Source organism: Erinaceus europaeus, chromosome 1 (genome assembly GCF_950295315.1).
Source record: "Erinaceus europaeus chromosome 1, mEriEur2.1, whole genome shotgun sequence".
Lineage (NCBI taxonomy): Eukaryota > Metazoa > Chordata > Mammalia > Eulipotyphla > Erinaceidae > Erinaceus > Erinaceus europaeus.
The window spans coordinates 110,786,986-110,806,785 of NC_080162.1; the positions used below are offsets into that span (position 1 = coordinate 110,786,986).

Consider the following 19,800-nt stretch of genomic DNA (forward strand, 5'->3'; position numbering starts at 1 on the left):
GTAGTTCACTAAAAATTCTGTTTTTCCATATAAATACATATTCTACAGAAACAACAACTCTGAAAAAACTAAAGTCATATTTAGCAATTCCATAGTAACTTCAAGCTTTATACATCACAATCCAGGTGGGACCCAGTTGCTATATATCCCTGCAGTATGTCACCCTATTCATGTGCCTATCACTACACCATACTCAGACTAACTCTTAACTACCTGCATTACTTTTCCTCCCCCAGACTCTGAGCATCTAGGAGCAGGAAATATTTGATGCTTGTTGTATGGAATGGAAGAGGGAAATGACTCTTCCACCTAACTGGTGGTTTCATATACTGTATAATATTTCTCATTCTTCTCAAACAAATTGCACTACTAATCCACAATTTTTACTCCTCAAAAATTCTTCACAAGCTAAGTTTTTTTAAAAGTTTTGTATATATTTATTTATTGGATAGAGACAGCCAGAAATCAAGAAGGAAGGGGGTGATAAAAGGAGAGAGACAGAGAGACACCTGAAGCCCTGCTTCACCACTTGCAAAGTTTTCCCCCTGCAGGTGGGGACTGAGGGCTCAAACCTGGTTCCCTGTGCATTGTAACATGTACACTCAACCAGGTGTGCCACCACCTGGTCCCTATAAACTAAGAATTTAACATATAGGGGCTGGGTAGTGGTGCTGTGGGTTAAGTGCACATGGGGAGAATTTGACATACAGCTCAACATATAGATTTTTACATTAATATTTCTTAAATAGGTAAATAAATATTATCTGATATTAATGGTGGTTCAATTTTAGTTGGACTTTTAATTTTTTAAGTTGGTCTTAAGCCTACCTTCTTATAACCAATCATCAAAGATGAAAGAAGCAAAACCTTAATTATCAATGAAAACCATTTTTATAACATATTCAAGATAAATGCCAACTCTTTGATATTCCTTTCATTTAAAAAAAAAGGTGGGGGTGGGGCGGTAGTGCAGCGCGTTAAACATATGTGGCGCAAAGCGCAAGGACTGGCGTAATGACCCCGGTTCGAGGCCCCTGCTCCCCACCTGCAGGGGAGTCACTTTACAGGTGGTGAAGCAGGTGTGCAGGTGTCTTTCTGTCCCCCTCTGTCTTCCCCTCCTCTATTTCTCTCTGTCCTATCCAACAACAAATGACATCAACAATAACAATAATGACTACAACAAGGCTACAACAACAAGGGCAACAAAAGGGGGGAAAATGGCCTCCACAAGCAGTGGATTCATGGCGCAGGCACTGAGCCCAGCAATAACCCTGGAAGCAAATAAATAAATAAATAAATAAATAAATAAAAAGTGGGGGTAGGTTGCATAATGGTTATACAAAGAAGCACTCATGCCAGAGGCTCCAAAGTCCCAGGTTCAATCTTCTACACCACCATAAGTCAGAGCTGAGCAGTGCTCTGGTGAAAAAAACAAAAATAATCAAAATAATGCTTAGGCTCTTAAAATGATGAGGTCATGTCCTTTGCAATAGCATGATCTGAGCTTAAAGGCATCATATTGAATGAGACAAGGCAGAAAGAGAATGACCAATACAAATGACCTCACTTATAGGCAGAACTTAAGAAGAAAGGACAGTAACAGAAAACATAAATTGAAACCTGGACTGGGTGTGGCATGTTGCACCAAAGCAAATGACTGGGGAAGGAGGGAGAGGGACAGGATGAAGGGACATTGTGTCTCCACATGTCAAGGGAAGATGAGAGGTTGTGCCTATGTGTTACAGGCCATACTGTAAGCCAATGTTTTTGCATGTGTTGCTTTATTTCAGAGATTAATATACAACAAAAACAAATAAATACACTAGAATAAATAAATAAATAAATAAATAAATAATAAGATTGGAAGGATATACATTCTGTATAGTACTCCAGATCTTCTAAATTTTATCCTCACACCAAAAGGATCTTTAGGGGCCAAGCATTGGCATACCCACTAAAACGTACATGTTACAGTACACAAGGACCCGGGTTTAAGCCATTAGTCTCTATGTGTCTTTCTCTCTATTTCTCCTTTCCCTCTCAAGTTCTTTGCATTTATCAAAAAAAAAAAAGTCCACTAAGAATCGTAGATTCTCCATATATGCAGTAAGCCCTAGCAATAACCTGGTGGCAATAAACAAACTTTATTGTGACCTCATAATCTGGTGATCCACTGAAGAACTCTATGTCACCTGAACTAGAGCTCTCTGTAGCTCACACTGAAGAACATAAATGGAAACTGACTTAAGGAATTGTTATTTCTACTTTGAGAAGCTACTCTGAGACAACTCAAACTATTCCCCTTGTAAGAGCTCATTCATGCAAAGCCATTTCTTTCAGGTTTGTTTCATAAAAATGAATTAACCAAAAAAAAAGATACTTTTTATCTTTGTATATACTATAAGTCTTATATAGGATCAAGTTTTGGTTGACTTGTCTCAAGGAATCTTAAGGCCAATTGTTTTCCCTTAGTTGGAAGTACATATAGGGCCATATGCTTCCTTTCCATCATCCTTTCATCTCATTTGTTTCTTGTATAGTAAGTGCCCCCAATATGACTTCAAATGCTTAACAGAATGAAAGACCGAAAAGGAAAGAAATTAATAATAGTTACCGCTGAGTGCCTAATGTAAGTCAAAATGCTCTAGACATTTCTTTTTAAATTTTTATTATCTGTATTAATTTACTGGATATAGACAGAGGGAGAGACAGAGAAACACCTGTAGCACTGCTTCACCACCTGTGAAGCTTCCCCTCTACAGATGAGGACCAGGGGCTTAAACCCAGATCCTTGAGCATTGTAATATGTACACTCTACAAGGTGTGCCACCACCTGGCCCCACTCTAGACATTTTTATCCCTGATGCTGGAACACTGAGGAAAAGGTCTTTTTACATATGGTTTACAAAAGCAAACTGAAGTATAGAAGATTTAAATAAACTGTGTATGCTCACAATGTTAATTTATGCCAGGTTAGTTTTGATCCCAAGCTCAAATAACTACAAAGCTACCTTACATATAAGGACTGGTTACATTAAAGTTATGTTGGATTTCAAAAAATAAAAGAATCTGAGCATTATACACTACCTCCTGCTGTTTTTAAGAATACTTAAAGAATATCATTTATCTTTTTAATTTTAATTAATTTTTAAGTCTTTACTTTTTTATTATCTTTATTTATTGTATAGAAACTGCCAGAAATCCAAAGGAAAGGAGAGGGAGAAAGGAAGAAAGGCAGACACCTGCAGCACCGCTTCAACACTTGCAAGTCTTTTGTCCTGCAGGTTCAATTTTATTTTATTTGAATGACAAATACAGAAAGACTAGCTCTGGCTTATAGTGGTGCTAAAGATTGAACCTGGGACCTTGGAGTTTCAGACACAAAAGTCTTTTGCAGAACCTAAAATTATGCTGTCTCCTCAGCTTGGAATTTTAAAATCTTAGTTTGTTGTCTAAGAAGGCAAATCACTTGACACTAATTTCACGTACTTCTATTAAAAAAAACCACTTTAATGAAATCAACATTTAATAATTATCAAATGAGAACTAGAAAAGGCATACCAAAACTTAATTATAAATTACTTTAAGTAAAAAAATATATAAAAGATTTGGGCCAACAGAAAGAACTAGACATTCTAATTACATTCTAATTACACCATGTGTAAGTTGAAATGTTTCTTGTTGTCTCTAAAAGCTAATCAAAAGCACAATTCATGGAGAAAATTATAATTCAGTATAATCAAAAGATTAAAAGCACAACATAAAGCCAACTCACCTGCTCAAGTCACTTTTCCCATGGTGATGATAGTGGTCAGGATGGCTGAGGTGGTAATGTTCCTGTCCACTCCACCTCTGGGTTGGCTTTTTCCAAAATCCTTCCTGGGACTGACGCACATTTCTGTCTGGTCGGTCAAAGCGGTTCATATTGTCCCACTCCACTAGACAGATTGCAAAGCAGAACAAACACTATAAACAAGCTCTTAACTCTATCAAAGTTAACTACTGATAGTCTGGTAGTTAAATGCTGCTGAAAACATAAAAGTAATATTCTTTCTTTTTAAATGTCAGCTTATCACAAAAAGGTTTTCTAGAAAAAAACAGCCAGTTTTTTTTTTTAATTAAACATACTTATAAAATATCCACACATAGTCATGTAAGTAACAACTAAGGGCCCTTCTGTTGGAAAACAAGGAACTGATTCTTGAAATCAACACTGTGCCAATTTTAAATGCCATTACAAATTTCAAGTGTTTTTTCTTACATTATCACTAGTGAGTTTCACTTTAGAAAAAAAAATGTAAGAAACAGGAGGTTTTAAATCTAATAGTGAACTCCTAACAATGAATGCCTCTGCTATTGTTCACTGACATTAAGAAACTAATTTCATCACAAATTCTGTTTTTAAATTAAGCTCAGTTTTAGAAGGATTCAATCTGCCTTAGTGAGAGCTTGTTCAAGCAGTCTAAAATGCCACTGAAAACAAAGCCAGTAATTTGAAGCAACAAATAGTACATTCCCTAAAATCTGAATGCTGCAAAAACATAAGAAGAATCTGTGAAACACCCAGCTCTTCCTGCACTTACCCTAATACTTTTTCCTCGCATATTTCAGCACTCACCAAGGGGCTGCTCTGTACAAGGAAGACATTGTACATTGTGCAGCAGGCAGCGGCCTACTCAGACATAGTTGCATACAGGGCTGACAAACAAGCCTTCCTTCCTGCTCAACTCCCAGCCCTCCCTGTGGGAAGCGAGCCCAGACTACCCTGTGACTCCATCTCCTCAGTGCTCACATAGCTACTGAGTTAGGGCTGAACTAAAAATACAGCTTAACACCAAGCCAAACCACTGGCAGAAAAAGTTTCTCTAGTCTGAGGCTTACTGCATGAGAAAGTTAAAAATCTCCCAAACTCAGAGTTCCTCACAACTAAAAAAACAATAGACAAATCTGTGTGAAAACACTTTTTTAAAAATCTGATTATCTGAACTTAATTAAGTTTTCACTTAAAACTTGAATTTAAGACAATTATAGTCGACTAGATAAAAGTGTTTCCAATCCAAAAAAAGATAGAGTTACAGTAAAGTGTAGATGTTTTGATTCTTTTAGATTGATTTCACAAATTTCTTCAAAATAAGAAACAAGATTTAAAAAAAAATTGAACTTTAGAGAAATCGGTTTTGATACCAAACTCTGTATAAAGGTTATGCTCCTTAAATAAGTTTACATGGCATCAAACTGTTTAAGCAACTTGTAGCTGAGGAAAATCTGTACTTTTAAGTGATCTGAAAACATCATCTGATTTAGGCAAATAATATTCTACTTACCCCCCTCGCCAAAAAAAAAAAAAAAAATCTCTCATAAGAACCTGCTTAAGTAGTTAGGATATCATGACAGTGCACACAATAGCAAGAAGAAAAAGACTCAAGCAAAGAGGTCAGGAAATGGATTAGATACTGTGAGAAGTTAGAGTATAGGGACTGATGTGCTGCTTCTATGTTTGCTACTATTAGTACTACACATGGGCCCCAAATTAAAACACTTTTACTAGACAGAATTTTAGCCACAGGCACAGTGTTAAGTAGCATAGAAACAAACGTACATTCTCTGTGACAAGAGGTAGAAACTGAACAAAGGGGCATGAATTCTAAGAGAAATGGTTCTGATGTCTCTACAATCTGGTACTTAGACTCCTATCACAAACACATATCAATCACGTGTTTATAAATGTAAAAATATTACTAACAAGATAATGTGAAATAGCATTAGTGTTTGGTTTTGTTTGTTTGTTTGTTTTTGCTTCCAGGATTATTGTTGGGGCTTGGTGCCTACACTACAATTCCATTGCTCCTGGGGGCCATTTTTTTCCCATTGTTGTTGCTGGATAGGACAAAGAGAAATTGAGAGAGCAGGGGAAGATAGAGAGGGGGAGATAAAGGTAGACACCTGCAGACCTGCTTCACCGCTTGTGAAGGGACCCCCCTGCAAGTGGGGAGCCAGAAGCTCAAACTGTGAGCTTCATTGTGCAGGTCATTGTGCTTTGCTGCCATGTGCGTTTAACCCCAATGCCACCCCCCACCCACCCCCCATTTTTTGTTTGTTTTGTTCCTTTTTTGAAAAGGCTATGGGTTTCTTAAGGAATGAGAGAATATACTAAAGAAAGTGGAGAGTAAATAAAATTGTAAGATGGACGTAAAGCTCATTTTGAGAATCAATGACAAAACATTACAAATGACTAAGAAAGGAAGTTAAGCCCCTCTGGATGTGTAATACCACAGAAAATGATGGGATGGTGGGAACTTGAAAAAACTTTAACCCTAGGAATCGGGAGGTAGCACAGTGGGTTAAGTGCACCTGGCGCAAAGCGCAAGGATCCCAGTTCGAGCCCCCGGGGGAGTTACTTCACAAGCAGTGAAGCAGTCTGCAGGTGTCTACCTTTCTCTCCCCCTCTGTCTTCCCCTCCTTTCTCGATTTTTCTCTATCCTATCCAACAACTACTACATCAATAACAACAATAGAACAACAAGGGCAACAAAAGGGAACAAATAAATATTAAAAAAAAAACTTTAACCCAACATAGTAATTAAAATCATCTACACAACAGATCTGACCCTACCTATCTATATAAGCTTAGCACCAAAGAACAGTAAGGGCAATATGGAAGAGCCCTCAAAAGCAAAAGGCAACAGATTTCATAGTTTTTTTCATTATGAATGTAAGAGTATCAGAAGTTTGGGGCTAGGGAGACAATATAATGGTTATGCAAACTGACTTTCATGGCTGAGGCTCTCAGTCCCCAGGCTGAAATGCCAGCACCACTGTAAGCCAGAGCTGAGCAGGGCTCTGGTAAAAATAATCGTAAAATAAAAAATAATAAAAATTAGAACTTTTACCCTCAAAGGAAAGGTTTTAAAACAACTTTTTATTTTATTTATCTATGAAGAAGATAAATAAAGAGAGAAAAGGAACCAGATATCACTGTGGTACATGTGCTGCTGGGGATTGAACTCAGGACCTCATGCTTGAGTCCTGTGCTTTATCCACTGCGCCACCTCCTGGACCACAGAACATAAAAAGTATTACAAATAAATAATTTTTAAAAAGAAGGAAAAAAAAAAGTCTTCTCCATTATCTCTGACCTGAGGGATTAACTCAAAAGGAATCCTCAGGTTATGGCTACATTCTCTTCCCAGAAGAAATCTCTTTTTAATATTATCTTTTTATTATCTTCTTTGATAAAATAGGCAGCAGTTGAGAGGGAAGGGGGACAAAGTGAGAGAGAGAGAGAGAGAGAGATGGAAGTTGAGAGACACTGCAGTCCTGCTTCACCACTTGTGAATTTTCTCCCCTGCAGGGGAGAACAGGGGGCTTGAACATGTTATGCATAAGATAACATGTATACTTAACAGGATCCCAGGAACCCTTTGTTAATCCTAGTCCTACTCCCTAGGTTTTCTCATTTTCTTGACCCATTCCTTAAGATAGCAAATTGAATAAATGCTATGTCACTGGGACAAGAGTGATCATAGCTCTTAATCACAAATTATCTAAAGTTTTATTCCAGTAGTCACTGGAATATGCACAGGAAAATAGAATGGAATTGGAAATATCAAGGCAAAATGATTCACTCAGAAGACCACTATTTTCCCAGAAAAAAAAATTTTTTTAAGAATTTACTTATTCACGAGTGTTGTTAAAATTTTCGGGAGGCTCTTGCCGGGCTGGCTTGCTTCATGGCGGGTAACAGAGACGCGGAGACAACGGCTGGGCAGGGAAGCTGTATTTCTTTATTCAGGAACAACGTTTCATAAACTAAGACAAACTAATCACCAAACAGAACTCTGCTGTCTCTTTGCGGCGGCACAAGCACTCTCTCACTCTCGAACTCAGGAACTCTCTGGCCCTCTCTTTCTTCCTCTTGAACTCATGAACTCATGAACTCAGGAACTCTGTCTAACTCAGGAACTCAGGAACTCTGGCTAACTCTGGCACTCTCGAACTCAGGAACCCTCTCCTGGGGTTCCTTTGGGGTGGGGCCAAGCGGGCCCGCGAAATTAGCAGGCCTGATCCAATTCTCTTGGCGGGGGGAGGGCTAGAACAAACCAACGTAAAGCATACAACACACGAGAAAGATAAGAGAGAAAAAGAACCAGACTTTGCTCCAGTACATGTGCTGCCAGGGACTGAACTCAGGACCTCATGGTTGAGAATCCAGTGCTTTATCCACGCTACCACCTCCTGGACCACCAGAAATTTAACAATATTTATCACCACCAGAAATTTAACAATATTTATCAACTTGATTTTACCACTGCTTTAAAAGTCAAATGATGGATTTTCTCTAACCACAGTTTTCCTCAGAATCAAAATGTGTAAGAGGGAAAGTTGAATACATACACAAGGAAAAAAAGAACAAAATCCTATTTACCATTTACTTTATGGCATAATACTGTCTGATTATTATATATATTTATATGAATACCTACAAAGTCAAGTTTTAAATTCTAAGTAAGGAGCTGGAGAAATAGCTCCCTGGGGTACTGTGCATGACCCAGGTTCCAGCCTGGTCTCCGCCAGACTGTAAGAAATTCTCTTTCATTCTCTCCCCATCTCTCCTGTGTGAAAATTAAACATTTAAGGCAAAATTTTAGCACTGGGAAGAAGTCTCCTAATGCAATAATAAAATAACCATTCTGGGAGTTGGGTGGTAGCGCAGCAGGTTAAGCACACATGGCACAAAGCGCAAGGACCAGCTTAAGGATCCCAGTTTGAGCCCCCAGCTCCCCACCTGCAGGGGAGTCCCTTCACAGGCAGTGAAGCAGGTCTGCAGGTGTCTGTCTTCCTCTCCCCCCTGTCTTCCCCTCCTATCTCCATTTCTCTCTGTCCTATCAACAACAACATCAATAACAACAATAATAACTGCAACAACAACAAAAAAAATTAAAACAACAAAGGCAAGAAAAGGGAAACTAAATTTAAAAATTTTTTTAAATAAATAACCATTCCGTAGAACTGATCTTCAAGTTTGTGACAGTTTCCTCAATTACCATGAGGAAGTCCACAGATAAGAGATACCAGACTGACTGGAGTCAAGGAACTCACCATCACCTCTGGAATCTCAGTCTGCTCCCCCACTCACCATTTTCATGGGGGGCATCCTCAGGAAGGTCCGCATCAAGCATAAGGTCATCATCCTCAAGGTCACATGACTCAAGGTTATTCAGAATATCCTGTGAACAATAGGGGGAAAAAGGGGTATCATGTTAAAAAGGTATACATAATCATTAGTATTGAAGACATCACTATAGTAATAACTGACACTACTATTTTTGTCAAAAGAATAAAACAAACTTTAAAAAATACATTTGGGTGGAGGGTAGATAGCATAATGGTTATGCAAACAGACTCTCATGCCTGAGGTTCCAAAGTTCCAGGTTCAATCTCCGACACCACCATAAACCAGAGCTGAACAGTGCTCTGGTTAAAAAAAATAAATTAAAAAAAAAATTACATTCCACCTGTAATCTGCAATATCCTCCAGTGAATTATTTTTACTTTTAAAAAGCTCTTTATCTGTAAAATATAAAATATTGTTCTGAGGCTTTATGAGTAATATGATCCCATGACACATATGTAAAATTAATGTAGCAAGAGTCTTAAATACTTGGTTGAGTGATCCGGGAAGTGGCGCAGCAGATAAGGGACTGGACTCGCAAGCATGAGATCCTGAGTTCAATTCCCAGCACCACGTGTACCAGAGTGATGTCTGGTTTTTTGGCTCTCTCCTCCTATCTTCTTCATGAATAAATAAATAAAATCTTAAAAAATAAAAATAAAAACTTGGCTGAAATGAGGGAGTGGGTGGTAGCGCAGCAGGTTAAACGCAGGTGGTGCAAAGTGCCAAGGACTGGTGTAAGGATCCCGGTTCTAGCCCGTGGCTCCCCACCCGCAGGGGAGTAGCTTCATAAGTGGTGAAACAGGTCTGCAGGTGTCTCTTTCTCTCCCCCTCTCTGTCTTCCCCTCCTCTCTCCATTTCTCTTTGCTCTAACAACAACAACATCAGTAACAACACAACAACAATAAAAAACAAGGGCAACAAAAGGGAAAATAAATAAAAAACTTGGCTGAAAGGATGTATGGACACACAGAGCTAGTCCTTAAGTTCAGACTTCAACTTCCCTGGAAACATAAACAAAGACAATACTCTCCAAAAATGTTCATGTCTGGTGTGCAACACTATTTTATTATCTCTAGGAATGAACCACATAGATAAAACAGTAAGCTTTTAGCAATGTTGTTTACTCATTTGCATACTCATTACCTCATGGTCTTCTCTTCCTCTATTCTTTCTCCAAAATAGGACTGGTCAGATTGGTCTTTGCAATCTTACTGTCTACCTTTAAAAAAGGTGTTGTTGTTGGTGGTGGTGTTTTGCTCAGTTTGGTGTTTTTGTTTGTTTTTTAATGTATTTTGGTTACTAGCCCTTTGTCTGATGTCTGGCAAGTAAAGGTTTTCCTGTACTCTGCAGTGAGTCTGTTTTGATGGTGATTCATTTTGCTGCACAGAAATTTCAGCTTAACGTAGTCTCATTGGTTTATTTTTGGTTTGGGGTTCTTTGCAGTTGGACTTGAGAACTATTCAAAGATGTTCTGAAAGCTTACGTCAAAAAGGTTCTGCCAGTATTTTTCTCTACATATTTGACAGTTTCTGGCCTAATATCCAAATATTTCATCCATTTGGAGCTTACTTTTATTGATTTGAAACCTGATTAGAACTGCATATGCCATAGCAGTGGTCTGATGTTTTTCTTTCTCATAGGAAACTCTCTCCCACACAGTATGTTAAATTTTTAAAAAATTTTTCTTTTTTTTTTTTAAGATTTTATACATTTATTAATGAGAAACATAAGAGGCGAGAGAAAGAGCCAGACATCACTCTGGTACATGTGTTGCCGTGGATTGAATTCAGGACCTCATGCTTGAGAGTCTGATGCTTTATCCACTGTGCCACCTCCCAGACCACAGAAAAAGTTTTCTAAAAATAAGTAGACAAACACAGAAAATGTATGTGTACAGTTCTTGTAAGACTGTTCAGGATGCAAAAAAGTAGAAACAATGTGATTATTATGTTGTATACCTTTAACTAGTATGACATTCCATGTCAGTTATGGCTCCTTACAACTGATAGAAAAACTATCAAATGCACATTATATGTAACTCAATTTTTAATTAAAAATCCTCATGTTAAGAAAATATATAAAGATGTGGAAAGATATAATTGAAGGCAGAATAAAATTGTTTCAGTCTTTTGCCCTTGCAAATGATTTTTTAATGGATCACTGTAAATCAAACAAATTGAAATAATTTAAATGTATATCAAGATAGTGTAGTAATGGGAGGTAAATAGAATAATGATTATGCAAAGAGACTCTTGAAGTCTGAGGCTCCAAAATCCCAGATTCAATTCTATACACCACCATAAGCTAGATCTGAGCAGTACTCTGGTTAATTAAAAAAAAAAAAAGTGTAATAATAAGGTGATGAAAAATTGTACCCATGGTGGTCCAGGAGATGGCACGGTGGATTAAGCATTGGACTTTCAAGCATGAGGTCCAGAGTCCAATTCCAGAGTTCAATATAAATATATATCCCTGAAGTTCCTCTCCTAGGAATATATGCTAAGTAACCAAACTCACCCAAAAAACTCACTCATGCATAAAAAAATATGCGTGCACCCGTTTATAGCAGCATAATTTTAATACCTAAACCTAGAAGCAACCCAGGTGTCCAATAACAGAGTGGCTAAGGAAGTGGTGGTAATTATACACAATGAAATAGTACTCAGCTATTAAAAATGATAACTTCACTTTCTTCTCCTCATCTTGAATGGAACTTGAAGGACTCATTCAGTAGATCAGCCAGAAAGAGGAGGATGAATATGGGATGATCTCCCTCATAGACAGAAGTTGAAAAGTAAGAACAGAAGGGAAAACACAAAGCAGAACTCGGACTGGTTTGGTATATTGCATCAAAGTAAAGGACTCTAAGGAGGGCAGGGGGATGGGGGTGGGGAGATGGGGGTGGTAGTGCTTTCAGGTCCTGACGCATGATGGTGGAGGAAGACCTAGACTAGGGGTGTGACTGTTGTTCGGAAAACTCAATGACTGTGTTTACTGTAAACCATTAATCTCCTCCAATTAAAAATAAAATGCCTAGGAGGAAGCTATGTGCTGTGGTATTGTTCCCTTTTTCCTTCTGTCTTTTAATTTTTTTTAAGCATTTGCCTTTTTAATTTTTTAATGTTTATTATTGGATAGGGACAGAGAGAAATCGATAAGGGAGGGGAGATAGAGAGGGAGACAAGAAAGACACCTGTACCCCTTACTTCACTACTTGTGAAGCAGGTGAGGACCAGAGGCTTGAACCTAGGTCCTTGTGCACTGTAGTGTGTGTGTGTGCTAATCCAGGTATACCACTGCCTGGCTCCTCTCCTTCCTTCTTTTTGTCTCTCTTTCTACCTGAAAAAAGAAATAGGCCTCAAAGAGTGGCACCTTGGTAAAAACGAAAACAAACAAACAAAAACCTGAAAAAACATGCTTTAGGGGCGGGAACAGGAAAAAATAGAAAAAACATGCTTTGGAAAATATTATTCTGACTGCAGTACAGAGAATTTATTTAAGTGGAAAAGAAGAACCAGTTTTGAAGGTATTGCAAAATCCATACGACACCTGACAGTGACTAGTATTAGTCTCTGAGAGAATGATGACTAAGTAAATGTGGACTGTGTGAAAAAAGTTTGATCTACAGAACATAAGTCAACCAGGAAGTAGTGAAGGAGACATGTTATGAGTGTCTCCTTCCTTGGTTCCTGTTTGAGAAACAAATGGATGATTTGTATTCACTGGAAAAAATAAGACACACACACACACACACACACACACACACACACAAATGAAAAGTGGGCAGTTTACCAGTTGAGGCGCCACCTCCAGTCTGTTTTACTAACAAAAAGACTGCTGAAAAGAGAAGACTTGCCTAAGTCTCACCAAATGCAACTGTGAGTCTCATCGCTATTGCCCACAGAGGCTGGAACAGCAGCCAGGAAGTTCCATGCTGACATTAGGGGGCAGAAAACTGGTCCAGAAACTTAGGAGAAGATCTATACCCTGGTGGGCTAGAGGTGGGGCTGTATAGTGAGAACCTTTCCACACTGTTCTTCTGATGAATTGGGGAGACATGGTGAATAACTGCCACAGAATGCAGAGAGTATAAATGGGACTTGTTTGTAAACTGACAATGTACGTTCAGCTTGGCTCAGGCTGCTGGAAGAGCAGCTGAATTGAGCCCAGTGGTTTGGATCCTTGGGGCGTGAGAATAGCTGTGCATAACCACTTATTTCTACCTCACCCTGATTTATCTCTTGGTCAGGAGTGAGTGATTAACCTAAGAAGTATACTAATAGTTGAAAAGTCCTCAGGCTCCCATAGCCTACAGGGAAGAAAAAGAACAAAAGAAGTTTTAACAGCCACTGTGCTTCAGCTTGATGTAATACTGAAACAACTGTTAATTTCCACAACTGTGAACTCTTTAAGTACCTTACTTAGACACAAGTCAATCCAGGCAAGAGTTATCAATAATTTGAAAAGTACTGAGAGAGGGACCTAATAACAAACTATACAGAATGGTTAAACAAACAAGAAGAAATATTGGAGAAATGAACTAGGACAAAAATCCAGCTAAAAGCCCCCCAAAGGTTGAAGCCCAGAACAATGAAGTCAACAACCAAACACTAGTTAAAGAAATAGTTACAGGAATGAGTACAGAGTTTGAAAGAATTGTCATCAGAAATGGGGAAATAACAAATGAGACTCTGGGAGAAATCACTAATTATCTCAGGGAGTCAGGCAGTAGCACAGCTCAAGTACCGGCAGAAGGATCCTGGTTCAAGCCCCTGGCTCCCCACCTGCAGGGGAGTCGCTTCACAGGCAGTGAAGCAGGTTTGCAGGTGCCTCTCTTTCTCTACCCCTCTCTAAAATAAATCAGATTGTAAATGAAAGAGGAGATATCGTAACAAACACTGCAGAAATTCAACATATCATGGGTGGCTTCTATGAACAAGTATATGCCACCAAGCTGGAGAACCAGGAAGAAATTGATGATTTTCTAGATACCTACAAAGCTTCAAATTAAATAAAGAGGAACTAGAAAATATGAACAGGCCAATCACAGTCAAGGAAACTGAAATAGTTAGCAAAAACCTTCCCAAAAATAAAAGTCCTGGACCAGATGGTTTTACAAATGAATTCTACAAAACCTTCAAGGAAGAGTTAATACCTCATATTCCTTGAGGCAGCGCAGTGGATAAAGAATTGGACTCTCAGGCATAAGGTCCTGAGTTCAATTCCTGGCAGCACATGTACCAGAGTAATGTCTGGTTCTTTCTCTCTCTCCTCTTATCTTTCTCATTAGTAAATAAAATCTAAAAAAAAAAAAGGAATTAAAAAAAAGAGTTAATACCTCTACTTTTAAAAGTCTTACAGAAGATTGAAGACACAGGAATACTCCCAGCTTCTATGAAGCCAACATCACTCTGATACCAAAAGTAGACAGGGGCACAACCAAAAAAGAAAACTACAGACCAATATCTCTGGTGAACATAGATGCTAAAAATTGAACAAAATTCTAGTCAACTGGATATAAGAGTATATTAGAAAGGCTGTTCATCATGACCAACTGGAGTTTATCCAAGGGATGCAAAGTTGTTTTAATATACGTAAATCAATCAACGTGATCCACCACATCAAGACCAACAAACACATGGTTACATCAACAGATGCAGAGAAAGCCTTTGACAAAAATCCAACATCCTTTTATGGTCAAAATGCTACAAAAAATGGGAATAGATGGAAAATTCCTGAAGACAGTGGAGTTTATATATAGCAAACCTACAGCCAACAGCATACTCAATGGTGAAAAACTGGAAGCATTTCCACTCAGATCAAGTACTAGATAGGGCTGTCCACTACTGTCATTACTATTCAACATACTGCTGGAAGTTCTTGCCATAGCAATTAGGCAGGAGCAAGAAATTAAAGGGATACAGATTGGAAGAGAAGAAGTCAAACTCTCCTTATTTGCAGATGACATGATAGTATACATAGAAAAACCTAAGGAATCCAGCAAGATGCTTTTGGAAATCATCAGGCCATACAGTAAGGTATCAGGCTACAAAATTAACTTAGAGAAGTCAATGTCATTCCTCTATGCAAACACTAAGGTAGAAGAAGTTGAAATCCAGAAATCAATTCCTTTTACTATAGCAAGAAAGACAATAAAATATCTAGGAATAAACCTAACCAAATAAGTGAAAGACTTGTATACTGAAAATTATGAGTCACTACTCAAGGAAATTGAAAAAGACATAAAGAAGTGGAAAGATATTCCATGTTCTTGAGTTGGAAGAATTAACATCATTAAAATGAACACATTACCCAGAGCCATATACAAATTTAATGCTATCCCCATCAAGATCTCAACCACATTTTTTAGGAGAATAGAACAAATGCTACAGATGTTTATCTGGAACCAGAAAAGACCTAGAATTGCAGGAGTTGGGTGGTAGCGCAGCAGGTTAAGCACACATGGCGCGAAGTGCAAGAAACAGCATAAGAATCCCGGTTCGAGCTCCCGGCTCCCCACCTGTAGGGGAGTTGCTTCACAGGCAGTGAAGCAGGTCTGCAGGTGTCTATCTTTCTCTCCCCCTCTCTGTCTTCCCCTCCTCTCTCCATTTCTTTTCTGTCCTATCCAACAACGACATCAATAACAACAACAATAATGACTACAACAATAAAACAACAAGGGCAACAAAAGAGAATTAATAAATAAATAAGTATTTTTAAAAAAAAGACCTAGAATTGCCAAAATAATCTTGAGAAGAAAGAACAGAACTGGAGGCATCATCACAATCACAGATCTCAAATTGTATTATAGGGCCATTGTAATCAAAACTACTTGGTACTGGAACATGAATAGACACACTGACCATATTGTATTTACTGTTGAATGTAGAACATTAATCCCCCAATAAAGAATTTTTTTAAAAAAAATGGTGATTTCACTGTGTTCAGCCCATCTTGGATGGAGCTTGAAGAAATCATGCTAAGTGAAATAAGTCAGAAACAGAAAGATGAATATGCAATGATTTCACTCACAGGCAGACGTTGAAAAACAAGAGCAGAAGAGAAAACCCAAAGCAGAACCTGAATTGGAGTTGGTATATTGCACCAAAGTAAAAGTCTCTGGGGTGGATAGGTGGGAGAATACAGGTCCTAGGAAAGGTTGACAGAGGACTTAGTGGGGGTTGTATTGTTATGTGGTAAACTGAGAAATGTTATTATGCAAGTACAAACTATTGTATTTACTATCAAATGTAAAATATTAATCCCCCAATAAGGGGGAAAAAAAGAAAGAAAGAAAGAAAGGAAGGAAGGAAGAAAGAAAGAAAGAAAGAAAGAGAAGTCAGCTAGATGCAGTCCATTGATAGCTGGTCTCATGGCAAATATGATGATATCCCAGGTTGGGTTGAAATGCCCAAATTTATATCATGTCCAGTCACTATATTGATCTGTCATGGACTAGATGAAACTTTTGCATGCCTTCCTTCTCATCTCTGAGATGAGAAAATTTATGTCAAGTGCTTCTTAGCATAGTCCCTATTACGTAGCAAGTAAAGAAAGAGTGGCTCTCAGGGGCCAGGTGGTGGCACAACTGGTTAAACGCTCACATTACTGTGTGCAAGGACCAGCCAGGTTCAAGCCCCTGGTCCCCACCTGCAGGGGAAAAGCTTCATGTGTGGTGAAGTGGGGCTGCAGGTGTCTCTCTGTCTCTTTGCCTCTTTACCTCCCCACCCCCTCTGAATTTTTCTCTGTCTCTTTCCCATAGTATATAAATAAATAAATAAACAGTGGCTCTCCAACAACAACAAAAATGGAAAGAAAATCATGAGGAAATAAATGATAAAATGAACAAGCTTCACAGGGACATAATGAAGGTGAAGCATTAAAAAGAATGGCATTGAATAATTCTGAAGTGATATAGGGTTTGCAGTAAGGTGAGGGGAGGTGATACCATTTAAAGGGGAACTATGTAAAAATACAAAATCTACCCCAAACTCAAGTTAGACACACCAGAAAAATTTGCAAAGACATGGTTTGTAAGAAAAAAGTTCTAACAAAAGTGAGAAAAGCAGTAAAATGAAAGGTTCATAAATGAAGAATGGAAACAAAATGAAATCTTGCCCATATGATATTAGTGCAGAGAACTCTTGTTCAGGTATGCTTGTTACTAGAGATTAAGTATAAAGAAAGAACTGACTCTATTTTCCACCTTTTAAGGAGAAACTGTCATATTTTTGCTACACTATCATCAAGATTTTATTGCAGGTGGTTTGGGCATTCATTGTAACTAGAAGAAAATGGCAACTAGAAAATAAAAATAACAGTGCTTTGTTCAGTCTACAGTCAGATGTTCTTTATGAATTTTGAGTTCTTTTCTTTTTTATAAAAGTATTTTTTATTTTATTTTATTTTATTTTTATTTAAGAAAGGATTAATTAACAAAACCATAGGGTAGGAGGGGTACAACTCCACACAATTCCCACCGCCCAATCTCCATATCCCACCCCTCCCCCGATAGTTTTCCTATTCTCTATCCCTCTGGGAGCATGGACCCAGGGTCATTGTGGGTTGCAGAAGGTAGAAGGTCTGGCTTCTGTAATTGCTTCCCCGCTGAACATGGGTGTTGACTGGTCGGTCCATACTCCCAGTCTAAAGTATTTTGTTTATTTTATTTTTGAGAGAGATGCATAGAGAGAAAGACACAGAGAAACATCAGAGCACTGCTCAGCTCTAGCTTATGGTGATAAGGGGGATTGAATCTGAGACTTCAGAGCCTCAGGCATGAGAGTCTCTGCATAACCATTATGTTATCTACCCCCTCCCCCCGCACCTGAATTTCAAGTTCTTTGAATGAGTTTATTGTCATAGATCTTTAAAGCATGGGTTGATTTCAAAACTCTGTGTTGTAAACTGAAATTTACTGCCACCATAAAATTTTCATTAAAATGAACTTCAGAATTAAGAAAAAAAAAAAAAAGACTAGCTCTGGTAGGGAATCAAAGAATAGTTTTATTTCCTTTGGATAAATGCCCAGGAGAGAAACTGTTGGGTCATAAGGTAAGTCCATTTTTAATGTTCTGAGAAATCTCCAGACTGTTTTCCACAAGAGTTGGAGCAATTAGTATTCCCACCAGTAGTGTAGAAACATCTATCCAAATTGATCTATGTATACCTGTGCTCACAGCAACACAACTCATAACAGCCCAAACTTGGAAGAAACCCAGATGTCCAATAACAGAAGAGCAGCTAACAAAATGTGGTCTGTATACACAGCAGATGACTACTCAGCTGTTAAAAAAAAAATGAGATCATGGGGCCTAGCGGTAGTGCAGTGGGCTAAGTGCGCTTAGCAAAGCGCAAGGACATGTAAGGATCCTGGTTTGAGTCCCTGATTTCCCACCTGTAGGGGGGCTGCTTCACAAGTGGTGGAGGTCTGCAGGTATCTGTCTTTCTTTCCTCCTGTCTTTACCTCCTCTCTTGATTTCTCTGTCCTAGCCAACAATAATAATAATAACAACAACAATGATAAACAAGGGCAACAAAAGTGAAAAAATGGCCTCCAGAAGCAGTGGATTCATAGTGCAGACAACGAGCCCCAGCAATAACCCTGGAGGCAAAAAAAAAGAGAGAGAGATCATGGGGCTGGGTGTGGCCCACCTGGTTGAGCACACATGTTACAGAGCACAAGGACCCAGGTTCAAGTCCCTAGACCTCACCTCCAGGGGGAAAGCTTCACGAGTGGTGAAGCAGGGCTGCAGGTGTCTCTGTCTCTATCTCCCCCTAGCCTCTCAATTTCTGGCTGTCACTATCCAATAAATTAAGAAGAGAGACCAACTCCTTTGCCATCTTGAATGGAACTTGAAAAAAATCATGTTAAGAGGGATAAATATAAAACAGAAGGGAAAATACTGAGTGAACTTAACTATAGGTAGAACATAAGAACAAGGATATAGGGACCCAGGTTCAAGGCCTGGACTCCACCTGCATAGGACAAAGTTTCACAAGCAGTGACACAGTACTGCAGGTATCTCTCTGTATTTCCCTTCTATTTCTCCCTTACATCTCTACTTTTCTCTGTCTCTATCCAAGATAATAAAAAATAGATATTAAGAGAGAAATAGGACAGTGGTCTGGGAGGTGGCGCAATGGATAAAGCACCAGAGTCTCAAGCATGAGGTCTTGAGTTCCATCCCTGGCAGCACATGCACCAGAATGATGTCTGGTTCTTTCTCTCTCCTCTTACCCTTCTCATCAATGAATAAATAAAATCTTAAAAAAAAAAAAAAAAAAAAAAAAAGGACTGAAAGGGAAGCATAAAGTGAAACCTGGACTGACTATGGGTGTGATGTATTGCACCAAAGGACTCTGGGGTGCTGGTGCACGGTAGTGGATGTGGATATAAACTGGGGGTGAGAGTGCTTTGCACATACCTATCACAGGGAGATGAGTAATTGCACCCACATGTCAATAACCTTCATAAAATGATTACAAATAAAATAATGATAGTTTTTAAAGCTGGTAATTCGGACATACGTAGCAAATAACCAAATGTGTGAGAAAGCAGAGATAAGCAAAGAGATGACAGGTGTATGAGCCACCCAGGTCTAGGAGTCACCTGTGACAACTAA

The 19,800-nt window shown here is 38.6% G+C and overlaps 1 protein-coding gene across 6 annotated transcripts in view; it reads right to left on the minus strand.

The window, feature by feature from the left end:
• The window catches only part of CCSER2 (coiled-coil serine rich protein 2), a 140,044-nt gene that overhangs the window by 56,411 nt on the left and 63,833 nt on the right, over positions 1–19,800 (minus strand). For 4 of the 6 annotated variants that reach the window (XM_007533922.3, XM_060193588.1, XM_060193592.1 and 1 more), the window contains 2 exons: positions 9,137–9,227; positions 3,776–3,938 (listed from right to left, as the gene is read on the minus strand). In XM_007533922.3, coding sequence (XP_007533984.1) covers positions 3,776–3,938; positions 9,137–9,227 — 254 coding nt within the window. Of the gene's footprint in view, positions 1–3,775; positions 3,939–4,583; positions 4,747–9,136; positions 9,228–19,800 lie in introns of those variants that run through there. The other 2 variants (XM_060193604.1, XM_016192877.2) reach the window with 2 other exon arrangements.